The 15733-nt window shown below is 38.5% G+C and overlaps 2 protein-coding genes across 3 annotated transcripts in view; both read right to left on the reverse strand.

The window, feature by feature from the left end:
* The window catches only part of AlaRS-m (alanine--tRNA ligase, mitochondrial), a 58962-nt gene extending 45309 nt beyond the window's left edge, over positions 1 to 13653 (reverse strand). The window contains exon 1 of the mRNA XM_071676411.1: positions 13566 to 13653. The gene's annotated coding sequence lies outside the window, so the exon portion shown is untranslated. The remainder of the gene's footprint in view (positions 1 to 13565) is intronic.
* On the reverse strand, positions 1885 to 13523 carry DCP1 (decapping protein 1). 2 transcript variants are annotated; one of them, XM_071676421.1, is made up of 2 exons: positions 13343 to 13523; positions 1885 to 5123 (listed from the first exon to the last, which is right to left on the reverse strand). In XM_071676421.1, the coding sequence occupies exons 1-2, from the start codon at positions 13356 to 13358 to the stop codon at positions 3754 to 3756; spliced, it is 1386 nt and encodes a 461-aa protein (XP_071532522.1). In that variant the 5' UTR covers positions 13359 to 13523; the 3' UTR covers positions 1885 to 3753. The 2 variants fall into 2 exon arrangements, with proteins under 2 accessions (XP_071532522.1, XP_071532523.1); XM_071676422.1 differs by lacking the exon at positions 13343 to 13523 and adding an exon at positions 13024 to 13172.
* Positions 13654 to 15733: the final 2080 nt, after the last annotated feature.

The following is a 15733-nucleotide window of genomic DNA, read 5'->3' on the forward strand; positions in this document are numbered from 1 at the left end:
TCCACAGCAGGCATGCAAACTGGCAGTTAAGAGATTCATATAAACAAAACCTAAATTACAAATGGGTTCATAGTTTTTAGTGTTAAGAAGGATTGTTATAAATACTAAGCATATACAGTCTACTTTAGTCCACAAATATCAATATATATTAAAGTCTATTCCATTTGAATAACACCTTGCATAAAATGAGGCATAACAAAGCAGCTTGTTGGAATAGGAATGCAAGTTAAATTTCTCAAGAAAGGGAGTGACAGTGTTGTTTCATCACTTTGTCAGAATTTTCAGCATATGTACGGCCCAGGGTGAGGTGCTTGAGGACTGGCAAAATCCAAGTACTGCCATTAAATAAAGTGGAGGAAAAGGGTGATTGCTCAAATTACAGAGGAGTACCCTTAGTAAGATGCTTGAGAGAGAGAGAGGTGATTAAAAGAATGGTAGCATGCACAGAGCATCAAGATGGGGACGATCAATGTTGTTTCAGAGGTGGTAGACTCTGTGCATAATAGCTGTTTGCCACGAAAACTTATGTGAAAAACATTTCGATAGACAATACTGATTTGTATGTAGCCTTCAAAAACATGGAAAAAGCATTTGATAGTGCGAATTCTATTCACACTCAGAAATGCTTTTGATAAATGACGTGGGAGGAAAGCTACTAGATACAGAAGAATTTCTATCAGGAGAGTAAGGTACATGTGGGAATAAGAAGGGAGGAGGGCAAAAGGTTCAAAGTGAAGGCGGGTCTGTGTTGGGTGTGTGATGTGACCCGAATATTTAATCAGTTCATGGATGGAGTGGTAAGAGAGGTAAATGCAAGTCTTTGACAGATGGGGTGCAATCTCCATTATGCTGGACATAGGGGAACCTGGGAGGTGTCAGTTGCTGTTTGCAAAAGACACAGCTCTGGTAGTGGACTCAAAAGCAAAACTGATGTCCAAATTTGCATGGGTATAATAAAGAAGGAAAAAGTAAAGATGAATAAAAGTAAGGTAATGAGGTTTGGCATGGGGGTGAGACAGGTTAGCTTGAGCATGAGTTTGAATGGGAAGAACTTGGAAATGATAAGCTTCACATACCTGAAAGCAGAACTTTCGGAGCTGATATGAATCATAGGTTGAAGTGAGGGCAAAGGTCCTTGGTACACTGAGGAGTATGTAGGAGAGGTCAAATCCTGAGGGCTAAAATGGGTATGCTTGACAGCATAATAGTCCCAACATTGTTGTGTAGGAGCAAATCTTAGGCCCTAAACTCAGAAAACTGGAAGGTGGATGTGTTGGAAATGGAATGCCCAAGAACTTGTGAAATAACAGTGAAGAGAGATGTGTAGTAGAGTACAGTATGAGTGAGAAAACTGAGCAGGCTGTACTGAAATGGTTTGGACATATGAAAAAGGTAAGGAGAGAGACCAAGAGGAAGATCAAAGGGGTAACTGGTTTTAAGTCACTGGTACCTGAAATCAGGACAAAAAACATGTATGGAATAGGATGAAGTAGAGCAATGTGATAAAGGGGGAAACATGCTGTCAATTTATTGAACCAGGGCTTGTAAAGGGGTTAGGAGAAACCTTGGAATGGTTGGGATGTGGGTTCTAGATTAGGTGCATTATGCATGACTGATAACGTTCATCATAGAAAATCCTGCTACTCTTAGTTCCTGGCACCACCTCCTTAACACTGGACACAGCAAACAAAAAAACAAAACACAAAATAAGTATTCATCAAAATTAATTCCTAATTTTTATGCTTATCTACAAAAGGGAAATTTAATGTACTAGTGGTGGTTTCTATTACATGCCACTGCATTATATCTACTATATACATGCACTCCCATTAACTCACACCTCTCTAATTTTTTTCCATTTTCTAAGGGAAAAGACAAGAACTATATTGTTTATGTTTATTTCTGATAATCTGCAGTTTTCTTGTACATTATAGATTAACTGTCTAATCAGATTTTATCAATGTCTCAGATGGTAAGCAGCCTGGAACCCATGTAATGATGGGACCAGCAGTAGCAATCCTTGGCCTAGTCATCATTCTCTTACATTCAGCATGCTCATTGTGAGATACAGATGAAATATACGAAGGCTCTACAGTATGTGCTTTGAAATGTAGGTATCAATATCCATTAAAATATATATCTTTTACAATACATATCCACTGCTTCCATAAAATCCAAAAACCTAACAAAGAATTCCCTAATGCTGGTCCTATCCTCATGAACTCTGCTACAATAAAGCTAGGATGCAGCACACAAATAAAACTTTTGCATAAAGACACAAATTTAATTGTAAATCATTCTTTCTCATTTTTCTTCCTCCACAATCATGGTAAGAACTTGATACCCTGTGAGTAGGTGATATTCTACAGTAAATTTTGATAATTAAAGTTATAATTATGATGTCTCTGATATGAAAATAAATTTGCTTCATCTGAAAATAAAAAGGAAATTTTGGTTCACCTTTACCAATATCTCAAGTACAGGTATCACTTTTGGTTCACCTTTAACAATACCTCAAATGTAACTGTATGTCACACACATGAAAATTCATTATATATGGAGACAGGGGTCCTATCTGTAACAGTTTATGCAAAAATGCAACTCAATTATACCATCGAAATAATATTGGATAAGATACATGTAACAAAAGCAATGTGCATAACCATAATGTCTGTTCCTAGAGAGATATCAACATAATCCCTGTTCTCAGATATGCAAACGAATTACTTGTTTTACTACAGAACGTACTCCATCATGTCATTGCATTCAAAGATCTCATTCCTCAGCAGTACACACAATACAGTGGAAAATATATTCTTTGGAATTAAAAATGCAAATAACTTCTGTAGTCAGAATTATTGCATACTGCAATCTAAAAAACCTTACACAATAACTGCTTTTTACAGCTAAATAAAAGCAAGTATTTTATGCCTTTTTCAAGAATACCATGAATCAGGTACAATTCCTAAGTTTTCAAATAAAAGAGCTTCATGTATATCATAGCAAACTCAATACATTTCTACAAAAAATAAGCCTTGATATCTGCTACAAAAAGTAAAGAGGACTGAATTCTTAAAATCTGCCGCATTACTAATTAAAATAGTGAATGCTTTCCTTAATTAAAAGTTTATTAGGAAAATCCCTACATTAAACCCTCTAACAGACCAAATACAGTCAAGGACACTAAGAGGGCAATTTAAGAGTTCATTCCCATATATTTCATTGATGGGTTCTACACTATCACTGAGTAACAGTTTTAATACACACTGAAAACATCTTGCAGAACTCATTTTCATCAGAAAGACACAAGCACGGCTAAATTGAATATACTGTAAGTCTAGCTATCGTTTAATATTCTTCCAAAAACGTTTGTGCCAAGAATGACTGACAAGGTAGAACAAATTATATGATTTTTGTAAAGAATGTTTCAAGATATATAGCAACTCTTTCAATAACATCATCTACCTCTCCATTACTGCAGACACAACACAAAACAACATTCACAGACATGTCACACTGCATATGAAAAAGCTAATATCTCCTTCCACACACAATTCTGTATATACTTTGTAAAACCTTTGCTAAAAAATATGTTTTATTTAGTTTCATAACTGATGAGACAAATAACCACCATTTAACTGTATTTCAGTCATCATGAATGCACACTATAATGAGCACTGTTACATGAGAATGCAAAAGCACAACATGGAAAACCAAATGACATGAATTTCCTAATATTAGGTAGTTGTTTACCTACAAACAACCTTTAAGAGACTGATTTAAAGCCTGAACATAAGCCTCGTGCAACTGTCGAACAAAATCGTCTTTCTTAAGGAGCAAGGTAAATGCCTGAACCAACTGTTCCTGCGTCAATGGAGTCACTTGCGATGAACCACCAGGTATTCCATCATGCAGGGATTCTTGAGACCCATTAAGCGGTCTCATGTCCATGGCTGTTGTTGTGCCTGGTGTAAGCAGCCCTGGGAAAGTGCGGGGACCTGGAGAGTCAATAGGAGGGGTACCACTAAGAGTGGGTTCAGAGGTACGTGAACTTGTAAACACCTGTGGTGAAAGTAAGGATGGCTCAGAGTGCGGTAGCTGCTGAGAAAATGATTGATGCTGTTTTTGCTGCTGATTAAGTTGGGATGACTCCTCCTCTTTTACCTGACCTGACATTCTCAAATTATCTTTGAAGCGCCCTTCTAACTCTTGCAAGGATATGGGAGCCCCCCCTGGAACACTTGATGATAATGTAGATGGATGATTTTGTGATGATGAATTAGGAATGGGAATAGGATTAGTGACTCCTTGCTGACCTTGTACTGGGGCCCCAGCAGGAAGCTGAACCATGGCTTGGCCACCCACAGCAGCTACACCCTGAAATAATTTCTGCAATACAGGATTAGTGGCTGAGGAGGAATTAGCAGTAGAAACTGGAGGCCCTGAACCTGAAGGAGAATGTAAGCCTCCTATTCCCCCACCAGCCTGTGCTCCTGAAACTTTGGCAAAAAAATCTGCTACTGTATTTTGCTCCCCAGCTTGGACTCTAAGAGGTGATGGCTTAACCAGGTCATTACTAGCACTTGTAGCAGTGTTAACGATACTGCGTGGTTCTTGTCGTTTGCTCTCAAATTCCCCGTGAGCACGAGAGAGCATGCTCATTATGTCACCACCAGGTGCACCAGCAACAGCAATGGCTGGGTCAGCCATTATATTAGGTGCAGGTTGAAGTGCAGGTGGAGGTTCACTTTTCATATGATCTCGAATGGCAGATGCTATGCGCTGTACATCATCTGCATCTGAGAACCATATCCCAAAAATAAAACCTTTAGCATTCTTGAAGAGGAGGTATGGAGGCTTGACCTGTATATCACAAGAGAATGAGAGAGGTTCTATGAAGTTGGATTTGTTCAGTCTGTTAATGATGGTGACCATGTGATGTGGTGGGGCTGCCCGAGAGTAGACCATCAAAGTGCCCTCTACATCTATCTTCGCCCATGACTCTCCACCCTGTTCATATGAGTATAATGCCGTGCGATTGGCAGAGTCCACAATCTGTAACACATGGGGGTCTATCCTGCGCACAGAGCTCAGTCGCATAGAGTCTCGATTCTGCTCCATACCTGTGGAAATAAGGGAAAACTCAATCAAATGACAAGGACTGACAATCCATTCTGCATTGGCAAATAAAGAAATGTTACAATAATTTTTCAAAGTAAACTACTATCAAAGCTGAGTTCTCCCTATATTCCAACAAGTATGGCTCATTGTCAATATGAAGTTATATCTATGGTATTTTTTACAACTTGGAAAAATAAAATTTTCATTTTCAGAAAAACACAAAAAGCTATGAATTTAAAAGAAAATTTTTTCCATCACTGACTTGAAAACAAAACTAGAAAGAAGGGCCATATAAACAAGATCCATGTAATATAGTAATCACAGACATGTAAATCATTTTCATACATACAGTATACTGCATTCACCTAACTTGTATCTATCATACTTAACTCCATTCCCATTAAAATGAGGTGGGTCAAAAGTATACAACTTTAAGAGTTCAACTGAATACACCCTTATCATCATGAAGTAACACACACTGAAAAATATTCTACACTATAAAATCACATCAGAAGTCATTGGAAAATCCAAACTAAAGTTATGGGCCTCATGCTGTTCATTTCTTTAGATGTATAAACTTTCATGAGTAACTTGATTTAACCCTTACACTGCTCTGGACCTAATACAAGGAATAAATGAGAGCTGCTCTGGTACCCCAAAGAGGAGGATTTAATGGTTCCTGCCCCCATCTGAATACCCAGCTGATGCTTGATTCCTCTACATATCCATAGACATCACTCACAACCCACCACACAAGTGAAAAAATATTACACATCTCAGTCACCCACAGATTATCAGAGAGAGTGCACACACATCATCTAGGCATTGTGCAAGATTTACATGAGCAATATTGCATTCATTTTCAGAATAAAAGAAATGACCTCTCACATTAGGATCTGCATTTCATATGAAAAGATCATTTTCTGTATTTATTCATGTGAAAAGAATTCTAAGTAAATGACATTTATGTAAATTATATTACATATCTATATTATTAATTTTTTTTTTATTATACTTTGTCGCTGTCTCCCCCGTTTGCGAGGTAGCGCAAGGAAACAGACGAAAGAAATGGCCCAACCCCCCCATACACATGTATATACATACGTCCACACACGCAAATATACATACCTACACAGCTTTCCATGGTTTACCCCAGACGCTTCACATGCCTTGATTCAATCCACTGACAGCACGTCAACCCCGGTATACCACATCGCTCCAATTCACTCTATTCCTTGCCCTCCTTTCACCCTCCTGCATGTTCAGGCCCGATCACACAAAAATCTTTTTCACTCCATCTTTCCACCTCCAATTTGGTCTCCTCTTCTCCTTGTTCCCTCCACCTCCGACACATATATCCTCTTGGTCAATCTTTCCTCACTCATCCTCTCCATGTGCCCAAACCACTTCAAAACACCCTCTTCTGCTCTCTCAACCCAATACAACATTGTTGGAACCACTATTCCTTCAAACATACCCATTTTTGCTTTCCGAGATAATGTTCTCGACTTCCACACATTCTTCAAGGCCCCCAGGATTTTCGCCCCCTCCCCCACCCTATGATCCACTTCCGCTTCCATGGTTCCATCCGCTGCCAGATCCACTCCCAGATATCTAAAACACTTCACTTCCTCCAGTTTTTCTACATTCAAACTCACCTCCCAATTGACTTGACCCTCAACCTACTGTACCTAATAACTTGCTCTTATTCACATTTACTCTTAACTTTCTTCTTCCACACACTTTTCCAAACTCAGTCACCAGCTTCTGCAGTTTCTCACATGAATCAGCCACCAGCGCTGTATCATCAGCGAACAACAACTGACTCACTTCCCAAGCTCTCTCATCCCCAACAGACTTCATACTTGCCCTCTTTCCAAAACTCTTGCATTTACCTCCCTAACAACCCATCCATAAACAAATTAAACAACCATGGAGACATCACACACCCCTGCCGCAAACCTACATTCACTGAGAACCAATCACTTTCCTCTCTTCCTACACGTACACATGCCTTACATCCTCGATAAAAATTTTCACTGCTTCTAACAACTTTCCTCCCACACCATATATTCTTAATACCTTCCACAGAGCATCTCTATCAACTCTATCATATGCCTCTCCAGATCACCCTCCTGCATGTTCAGGCCCCAATCACTCAAAATCTTTTTCACTCCAACTTTCCACCTCCAATTTGGTCTCCTACTTCTCGTTCCCTCAACCTCCGACACATATATCCTCTTGGTCAATCTTTCCTCACTCATTCTCTCCATGTGCCCAAACCATTTCAAAACACCCTCTTCTGCTCTCTTAACCATGCTCTTCTTATTTCCACACATCTCTCTTACCCTCACATTACTTACTCGATCAAACCACCTCACACCACATATTGTCCTCAAACATCTCATTTCCAGCACATCCACTTTGTCGCTGTCTCCTGTGTCAGCGAGGTAGCCCAAGGAAACAGACAAAAGAATAGCCCAACCCACCCATATGCACATGTATATACATACACATCCACACATGCACATATACATACCTATACATCTCAACATATACATATACATACACACACAGACATATACATATATACACATGTACATAATTCATACTGTCTGCCTTTATTCATTCCTGTCGCCACCCCGCCACACATGAAATGACAACCCCCTCCCCCCGCATGCACGCAAGGTAGCACTAGGAAAAGAAAACAAAGGCCACATTCATTCACACTCAGTCTCTAGCTGTCATGCATAATGGACGGAACCACAGCTCCCTTTCCACATCCAGGCCCCACAAAACTTTCTATGGTTTACCCCAGATGCTTCACATGCCCTGGTTCAATCCATTGACAGCATGTCGACCCCAGTATACCACATAGTTCCAATTCACTCTATTCCTTGCACGCCTTTCACCCTCCTGCATGTTCTGGCCCCGATCACTCAAAACCTTTTTCACTCCATCTTTCCACCTTCAATTTGGTCTCACACTTCTTGTTCCCTCCACCTCTGACACATATATTCTCTTTATCAATCTTTCCTCACTCATTCTCCCCATGTTTATTATATAAACAATATATGAAAACCATGTATACTGTTTGTACAAAACATATGTACATGATAAATACATGAAAAGTGTGAAATTATGTCCCCTCTCCCCCAAAAAAGTGGGTTGTGTGATTTGGAGTGTTTGAGTTGAATGAAATCACACCTGGACAATGTTAATCATATACATTACTTATTGTAAGCAGATATGGAGTAGCGATGCCACCAATCTAGGCCATCCCCTGTCTACTCAACACCCTCCCACACCAACTAAGAAGAAAGTATACTGTTTTCTTTGGGTATGCTTTTCAATAATATTCAGTACAGATACAGGCTGTAAGGAAAAAGCAATTCTTTGTTCTTTTCACACTGGAGGAGAGTAATTTCTGAAAAACTGTGCAGTGTAAAGGTTAAACTTATTCAGGTCTGACCCAACACTGGTTGCAGGTTAAAGGGTGATCACCTGACAAAAGATGGACAATGGAGACAGACAGACACACAAAAGATGGATGAACAACATTGACAGTCAAAGCTGTTCCTAAGTGGTTATCATACCACACCTAAAACATTATAAAGATACATTCAAAGGGTGAACTGTTTCCAGAGCAGATCATAGATTGCTTGGAAAACAAAGATATGAAATTTGGGCTAGAGGAACAAAATTATGTAATACACTTTTACCAGGGAACTTTTACTTTTTTTTAACAACCAACCACAAACTCTGGAAACAATCTATTGCACAGGAGTAACTGGATACATATTACAACAAGGAAGAGGAAACTGATATGACCTCATCACTACAAAAAGTACAATATGCTTCCTTTAAGATTAGCCATCAAAGTTAATAAAGGTTAAGTTAACTGAGTCAAGTTTTGCCTTATGGTTCTTTGATCATTATGTCTGACTCCAAAGCCTTCCCCACTTTTGTTATGGTTACAGGTTTGAGATATAAATCAAAGCATAATCAACAGCTGCCATCTTATCAATAATAGAAACTGAGTCCTGTGGAATGAATGTATTTACTGTTAAACAAAAATCAAGTCTCAGGGAGTTATTACAATGATATTTCATTGTCATGTGGATATCAAACATCATGATAGTGGGGAGGGCTATGAAGATTAGGAAAACTAGAAGGCCTATGAGGACAAACCTTAAATTCTCCTAACATTTTGAAATTTTCATTATTACCCCAATATCAGCTGTTTTCTTATCTGTTACTGTCCCCCACTATGCATCACAATGAATCCACAGTGTAATGCCAGTATCAAGGAGCTGTACTGGGTAAGTGCTGTGACATGCACGAAGAGATAAGAGAGAGAACAGTACAGGGTAGAAGAGGAGTCGTAGCATCCCTTAATAGAATAATGAAGGGTAGAGGTGTTAGTATGAAGTGAAGAGAGGATTAAGGGACAGCATAGTCCTTGAAGGTGGTTTGGTTATGTGGAAAGAATGCAAGACTGGGAGTTTACAAGGAGAGTGTATGATAGTATTATTAAAAGGGTTGGTGTGAGTGGAAGAGAACCTATGACATAGGCAAATAGGGTGGAGGGATACTGGAGGGAGAGAAGTAGTGGAAGAATGTGTGGAATGATGTATGTGAGGGAGGCATGTAAAGGCAGGGACAAGTGGAGACTCTTTTGCCATGGTCACCACTTGATGGAAGTTCCTGGAGGGAACAGGCATCAGAGGTATAGATAGATAGATAGAGAGATAAACCGCCTTGATAAAAAGTACCTAGATCCAACCAAATAACTAATACATGTTGCAAGAATTGTAAACACACTTCAATTCCCTCCACTGAATTCAATCTTTGCAGAGCATACTTAAAATATGAGTAATGATTACAATTTGTGTTACAAAGGTTGTTTTACACTCAGCAGCCCTGCTTTTTAACTTTGTACTGTATAGGGGTACCATGTTGTTACTCTAACATGAGTAACTTAAGCCAGGAACACAATCTTTGCCCATCCCCAAGGGGAAAATGTATACACCAACTGGGTTTGGACTAAATGCTGCACCCAGGATCTGAACACGTGTAGGCCTGTGCTGACTCATCATCAGTATAGGATGTACCTCTTTAATCCAGGAACTTTGGGAATGGGCCATTACCAGACCACAGAAAATGCCAAAAAACAGAAATTGACCCCTTCAAAGGCCCTCAGGTGAACACTCTTACCAATTACCATCAGCTTGGCTTTATGTGTTCCTACAGAAATGCTGCAGCCAAGAATTGTTACCCTACCTCTGGAATCCTTACCCCCAGATGTAGACTCCTCAATATCTTGGGCAAGGGTATTTAATGGTATACAATGCCAATACAGGGCAGATTCGTCAGCATTATCCAGTTGTTCTGGGGCTATACGAAATTAACAGAAGTTAACTATCTCGGCTGCAGTGTAAACAGATTTTGACACCTTGGCACTGATAACAGTGCCACCCTAGTGGCAGACCCACACACTAATGGTGGCAGATTCAAAACATGCCAGACCATGGGAATTTCCAGACCACAGAGTGCCAGATTTGAGAGGTACAACCTATAATGCTGACCAATACACCATTTAGGTTCATACTTTGGGTATGATGCATGTTATTGACATCATATCAGTTCATATCTGAGTCTCATGTACTGGTATTGTCTACTGTATGTGACTAGGATAACAACAAAAAGTTGTCACATATTTACCGCTACGCTGGTTTTCACGACAAGAAATCATACTTAACTGCTTTTACATATTTAGCTTCATGTGACACATTTGCCCATCATTGACCTTAAATGTATAAGTCATGATTGGAGGTATATTACCAGTACTATCCATCTGGGTATCAGGAGGGTTAGTGATGGCTGCATAGTGAGCCAGCACTTCAGTAATTGTCAATTTGCACTCCTCTTACACAGGTTCCTGTTTTTCTTTCTGCCTCACCCACATGTGGACTACTGGCATTCTGTCCACAAATATACAACATTTCCTTGTCATGCATAACACTTGAAAACACTTAACCCACAGAGCTCATTCTTTGTGACTCTAGATTTTCCTTTGGTGAGCACTATGTGCTAGCCCTGCCTTTTGGCAAAATGGTTGGAACAATAGATAGTAGCAGGTAGGAACATTTACATAGGAGCATTAGGCAGGGGCATTAGGTAGATGTAGCCAGCAGGTCAGTAGGAACATTAGGTAAGATCCTCTACAAACACTGAGTTAAGGCTTGTTCTCTGCCAATGGCCTGTTAAGGATGAGGCATAAAGGCTAAGAAGCAGCACTGGAGTTCACTGGTTATGGTGACTCTACTGCCATGACCAACTCCTTGAGGGAGTTCCAGAAGGGGACAGGCATCAGAGATATAGATAGACATTCATAAAAAATTTGAGATTACAAAATATTGTAACATCTTGGTTCAATTACAAATTAATTGCTAAATCATAAATTGAGGAAATTACCAGTGTGAGTGATTTCAACAAATAAAATTTAGAATTATGTATAGATATGAATGTCACTTAAAAAGAGGTTTTTCTAAGTAAGGCTCATCATCTTTATATCTATATGCTATGTACAATTAGGTAAGGTTTTTCTTGCTTGAATTCTTAATAATTTTGGTAAACTCACTTTAGGTAACCACAGAAATAGCTTACAAACCTGGAAGTATTATATATCAATAGGATCCTATATTTGGATGATGTTACTTAGATCAGTGTTGCATTAATCATAGCATTATCTCATAGTCTTAAAGAGAAAACAAGATTATAACAGGGAGGGCAATGAAGTTCAAGAAAAATGATGGTTTAGAAATAGTAAAATTCACTAAAATATCTAAGAATCAACACAAACCAAACCATAAGAGCCTCACCTAACTTCCCCTAACAGCCACTATTTACCTGACTGCTAATGTAATTTGAAAAACATGAGTGTTATATTCTCTGCAAGCACTCCTTTGCTACTGTTTTAATCTGTGTAGATACAAATACGAACTATATTGACAAACATGCTCACAACACGCATACTTACAATGGCATGCTCCCAACGTACGTACATACAAATGAGGCCTCATAATTGACGCAAGAATCACATTAGTGTATTATGTCTATAACAAAATCTAAGGTTAATCTCCACTTATAGTAATGTTATTTGAAGTTTTCATTGGTTCTGTTGACTTTCCAACTTGTTTCAGCTACTTTTACATTAACTCCCCTCATAATCTTTCTTAATCCTCATAGCCCTGTATTCAAGTACAGAATAAGTTTACAGTGATAAAAGCATCTGACAATACGGTTTCATGGACAAGATGAGAATCACATTCGTTTATCTTAATTATGAAGCTGAAGCTTAAGGTAAATCATTCATTCAGTTGTTTCCAAGATTTTTCCAATCTTATATTGATTTTTATACCCTATGTTTTCTTCCCCATTTTCGACACATTATTATAGAATTTAAAAACTACAAAAATTATGTACAGCCGGTCTAAATCACCACATCATGTCAAAGGACTCCAATGATTTCTCCCAAAACCATGTATATTTTCGTGGTGCTCTGAGCAAAATTAAATTATTTCATTTTGTTCTCTTCAACCTTATAATGTTGCTCTTCTTCACTCCTTCGCCCTCTTCATTGCATCCTTCTCTCAAGTTTAATGAGTTATGCTATACATCACCTTCCTTCTTGAACTTAATCTTAATAATTAAAATCGTTCATGTCTCTTTTTTAACAATTCTAACACTTAAAAAGTTGGAGGCCTTAAGGCAATGTAGTGCTGCATGTAAACTCTTTCCTTATGAGAGATTCCTCACTTCATTTAAGTTATAAATTAATCTAAATTGTAAAAAACATTTTCTTCTAAGCAAAGTTGCACAAATAAAAAGAATACTTACCATGAATTAAAAGTCGTGAAACATTAAACAGCAAATGAACACATGACTATCTTCAGTAAATTATTTTTTTTCATACAAACTTTCAAAAGTCTTAATAGTCTTAATATCTTCTGACATTTCCTGCCATATATCAGCAACACATAACTGATAGCGTAAACACTTAATACATATCAACAGAAAGCCTCCTGTGCCCATTCTGATGCATAATCAGTGATCGGAACCACAACGCTCACCATATGATGTCACCTAACAACACAACACTATTCCACTTGCCACTGACGGGTATCTGTACAGCCAAATATTAGACAGCTACACTTACATAAGACACTGCTCATATGATCAGAGGTTGTAACATGCTGCAACACAAGTAATCTTCTAAAATTATCGTCTAGAAGACATCACAACAAATATTGACGTGGAAGGCCTCAACTGGAACTGATGTCATGTCACTCTCAACGTTTGACGGATGACAAGGTTATACACACATAATTCATGACTATTATGTATTCCTGTCAACATAAGTAATCAGTAAATGAACTTACTGTTGTTATATATTAGTGAATTTTAGCGCAAGAACGGTAGCTTTTGGCACGCATAAGCAATTCTTAAGGCTAAGCTTCTTAATAATCCGGGTTGAAATACTGCTTATTTGTTTCTTCCAGGGAGTGTTTATAACCGATAAAGGAATAAAAACAATTAAATATACAAAGAATCCCCAGCATTATAATCTAGATATTGGCTATTTTATCATCGGATGTAATGTAAGTGTTTCATAAAATCTATATCATAACCCTTATCTTACCCAACTGAGGACAAAACAAACCCGTCTGATCCTAACAATTTTTCTGACCCTCGGTAGCCACTCAGACAACTGTATTTTATTCTACGATTTCACAGACTATCCATGCAGCCATCGTAATAAATATTTGACAATCAAGCTCCAGTTACGGCATAAACTATGAAAATATTCTTGTAATTTTTGATAAAATTATATTATATCAATTATATTTTCCTATGAGGGACATACATATACTAGTATGAGGTCAATTCCTGTGGAAAAAGCAGTTTTGTTTGTATTTGCGAAAAGAATGTATGTGTAATGGTCTTGGTTTAATGGTCAGTCACCAGTTGATAGCCAAGAAATCCAAAGTATTGGAATCCAGTGTAACCGATTGCTATGTGATTATGTAAATTACAACATTTCATGTTTACAGCTGTTCAAGTTTAGATTAAATTTCAAACAATGTTCGCTGATTCTGATACGAAGAATTTCCAGTAATCCCCTTAGACCGGACATACAAAATACCGAAAATGCTTGAACTTGTATGTACAAGCACACACACACACACACACACACACATAAATACACACACACCTCTGTAATGTAATGGTTAGCCTACATAGTTACACTAGATCAACACACCACACCATCCTCACCATGGGCCAGCCCGGGGTCGGACTCGTGTGTGTTCAAATCCTTGGCGCGGCAGTCGGCCCACACCCAACCTAGGTGTTCAACCTCGCTCGAGGCTAGTCAATAAATGGGTACCAGCCTTATGCTGAGATCTGTCTACGTATACATACAAACCAGTGGAGTAAAGGTTCAGTGCATATGCATACAAGATTAAGAGGCGGGGCGACACGAGCGAAAAACTCTCTCCCTGTAATACACAAATAATAATCACACCGTTAACTAGACTACCGTGGAAAAGGGTACACTATGGGATGACCTAATCAAAACCTTCAAGATATGAGCGCGGTTCGGTCGACAGTAAACAATTCTTCGAAAGATGAAGACAAAGAGGAAGCAGAAGCCATAACAAGAAGTATAGTAAGAAACACGTACGAGAGGAGGATGTACGGTGACTGACTGTAAGTACAAATGTTAATGCAAAATATGATACATTAAGTTCAAAATGCGGCTTTACTTATGAAAAATCCTTCTCGTGCTGTCCAGATGCGCCATTACTGAGGTAAATAAACACTAATACATGTACATAGCCTATACACACTCAAAAGCATATACACTGTATGAATAAACTCGATTATCTCAGACCAACACACACTCCAGTGCTTGTACTTAAACACATTCACATCCATACAGACGGAGGCCATCAAAATGAAGATGGTAAATATAATCAACTGTCCAGCGCGTGAATACCGTATAAAAAGGAAACAAATATGAATAATGAAGCTCATAACTGAGAGTCATGAATATATAGAGACAGGGATGACAAGACTGACATCTAGAGACTGACGAAATCAGATGTCACTTGGTTATTGAAACAGAACATGCAAAACTTAAGACATTGCATAAATACATTTATGAAACTACCACACCCTTCATACGTGTATTTGAGGGAAAACTTAGGCCACATCTTAAATTCAATGTTTCTTCTGTCAAGGCCACTCAACTTCCACAAATAAAAAACTAAAAACATCCGACGTCCATTCCTGGGTGTTCAATACTGATGGCCTTTTGGCCAGTGAATACCGATGAAGGGAAAAAAAATAGAATCCAATCAGGCTTCAAGCTCTACCCGTTAAGACGCAGAGCAGCTGATTAAATCCTTGTCAGTGGAGTCCCATTTCAAGTCAGTTTCTAATATGACCAATTTTCGTACACGAGCACCCTTGTACAGGCGAGAGACAAGTAAACAATCACTGCAGAAATGTTTTCACTTTGTATAACCATTTTTGTCCGCCTTTT

The sequence above is a fragment of the Panulirus ornatus genome, chromosome 23 (assembly GCF_036320965.1).
Source record: "Panulirus ornatus isolate Po-2019 chromosome 23, ASM3632096v1, whole genome shotgun sequence".
Taxonomy (NCBI): Eukaryota; Metazoa; Arthropoda; class Malacostraca; order Decapoda; family Palinuridae; genus Panulirus; species Panulirus ornatus.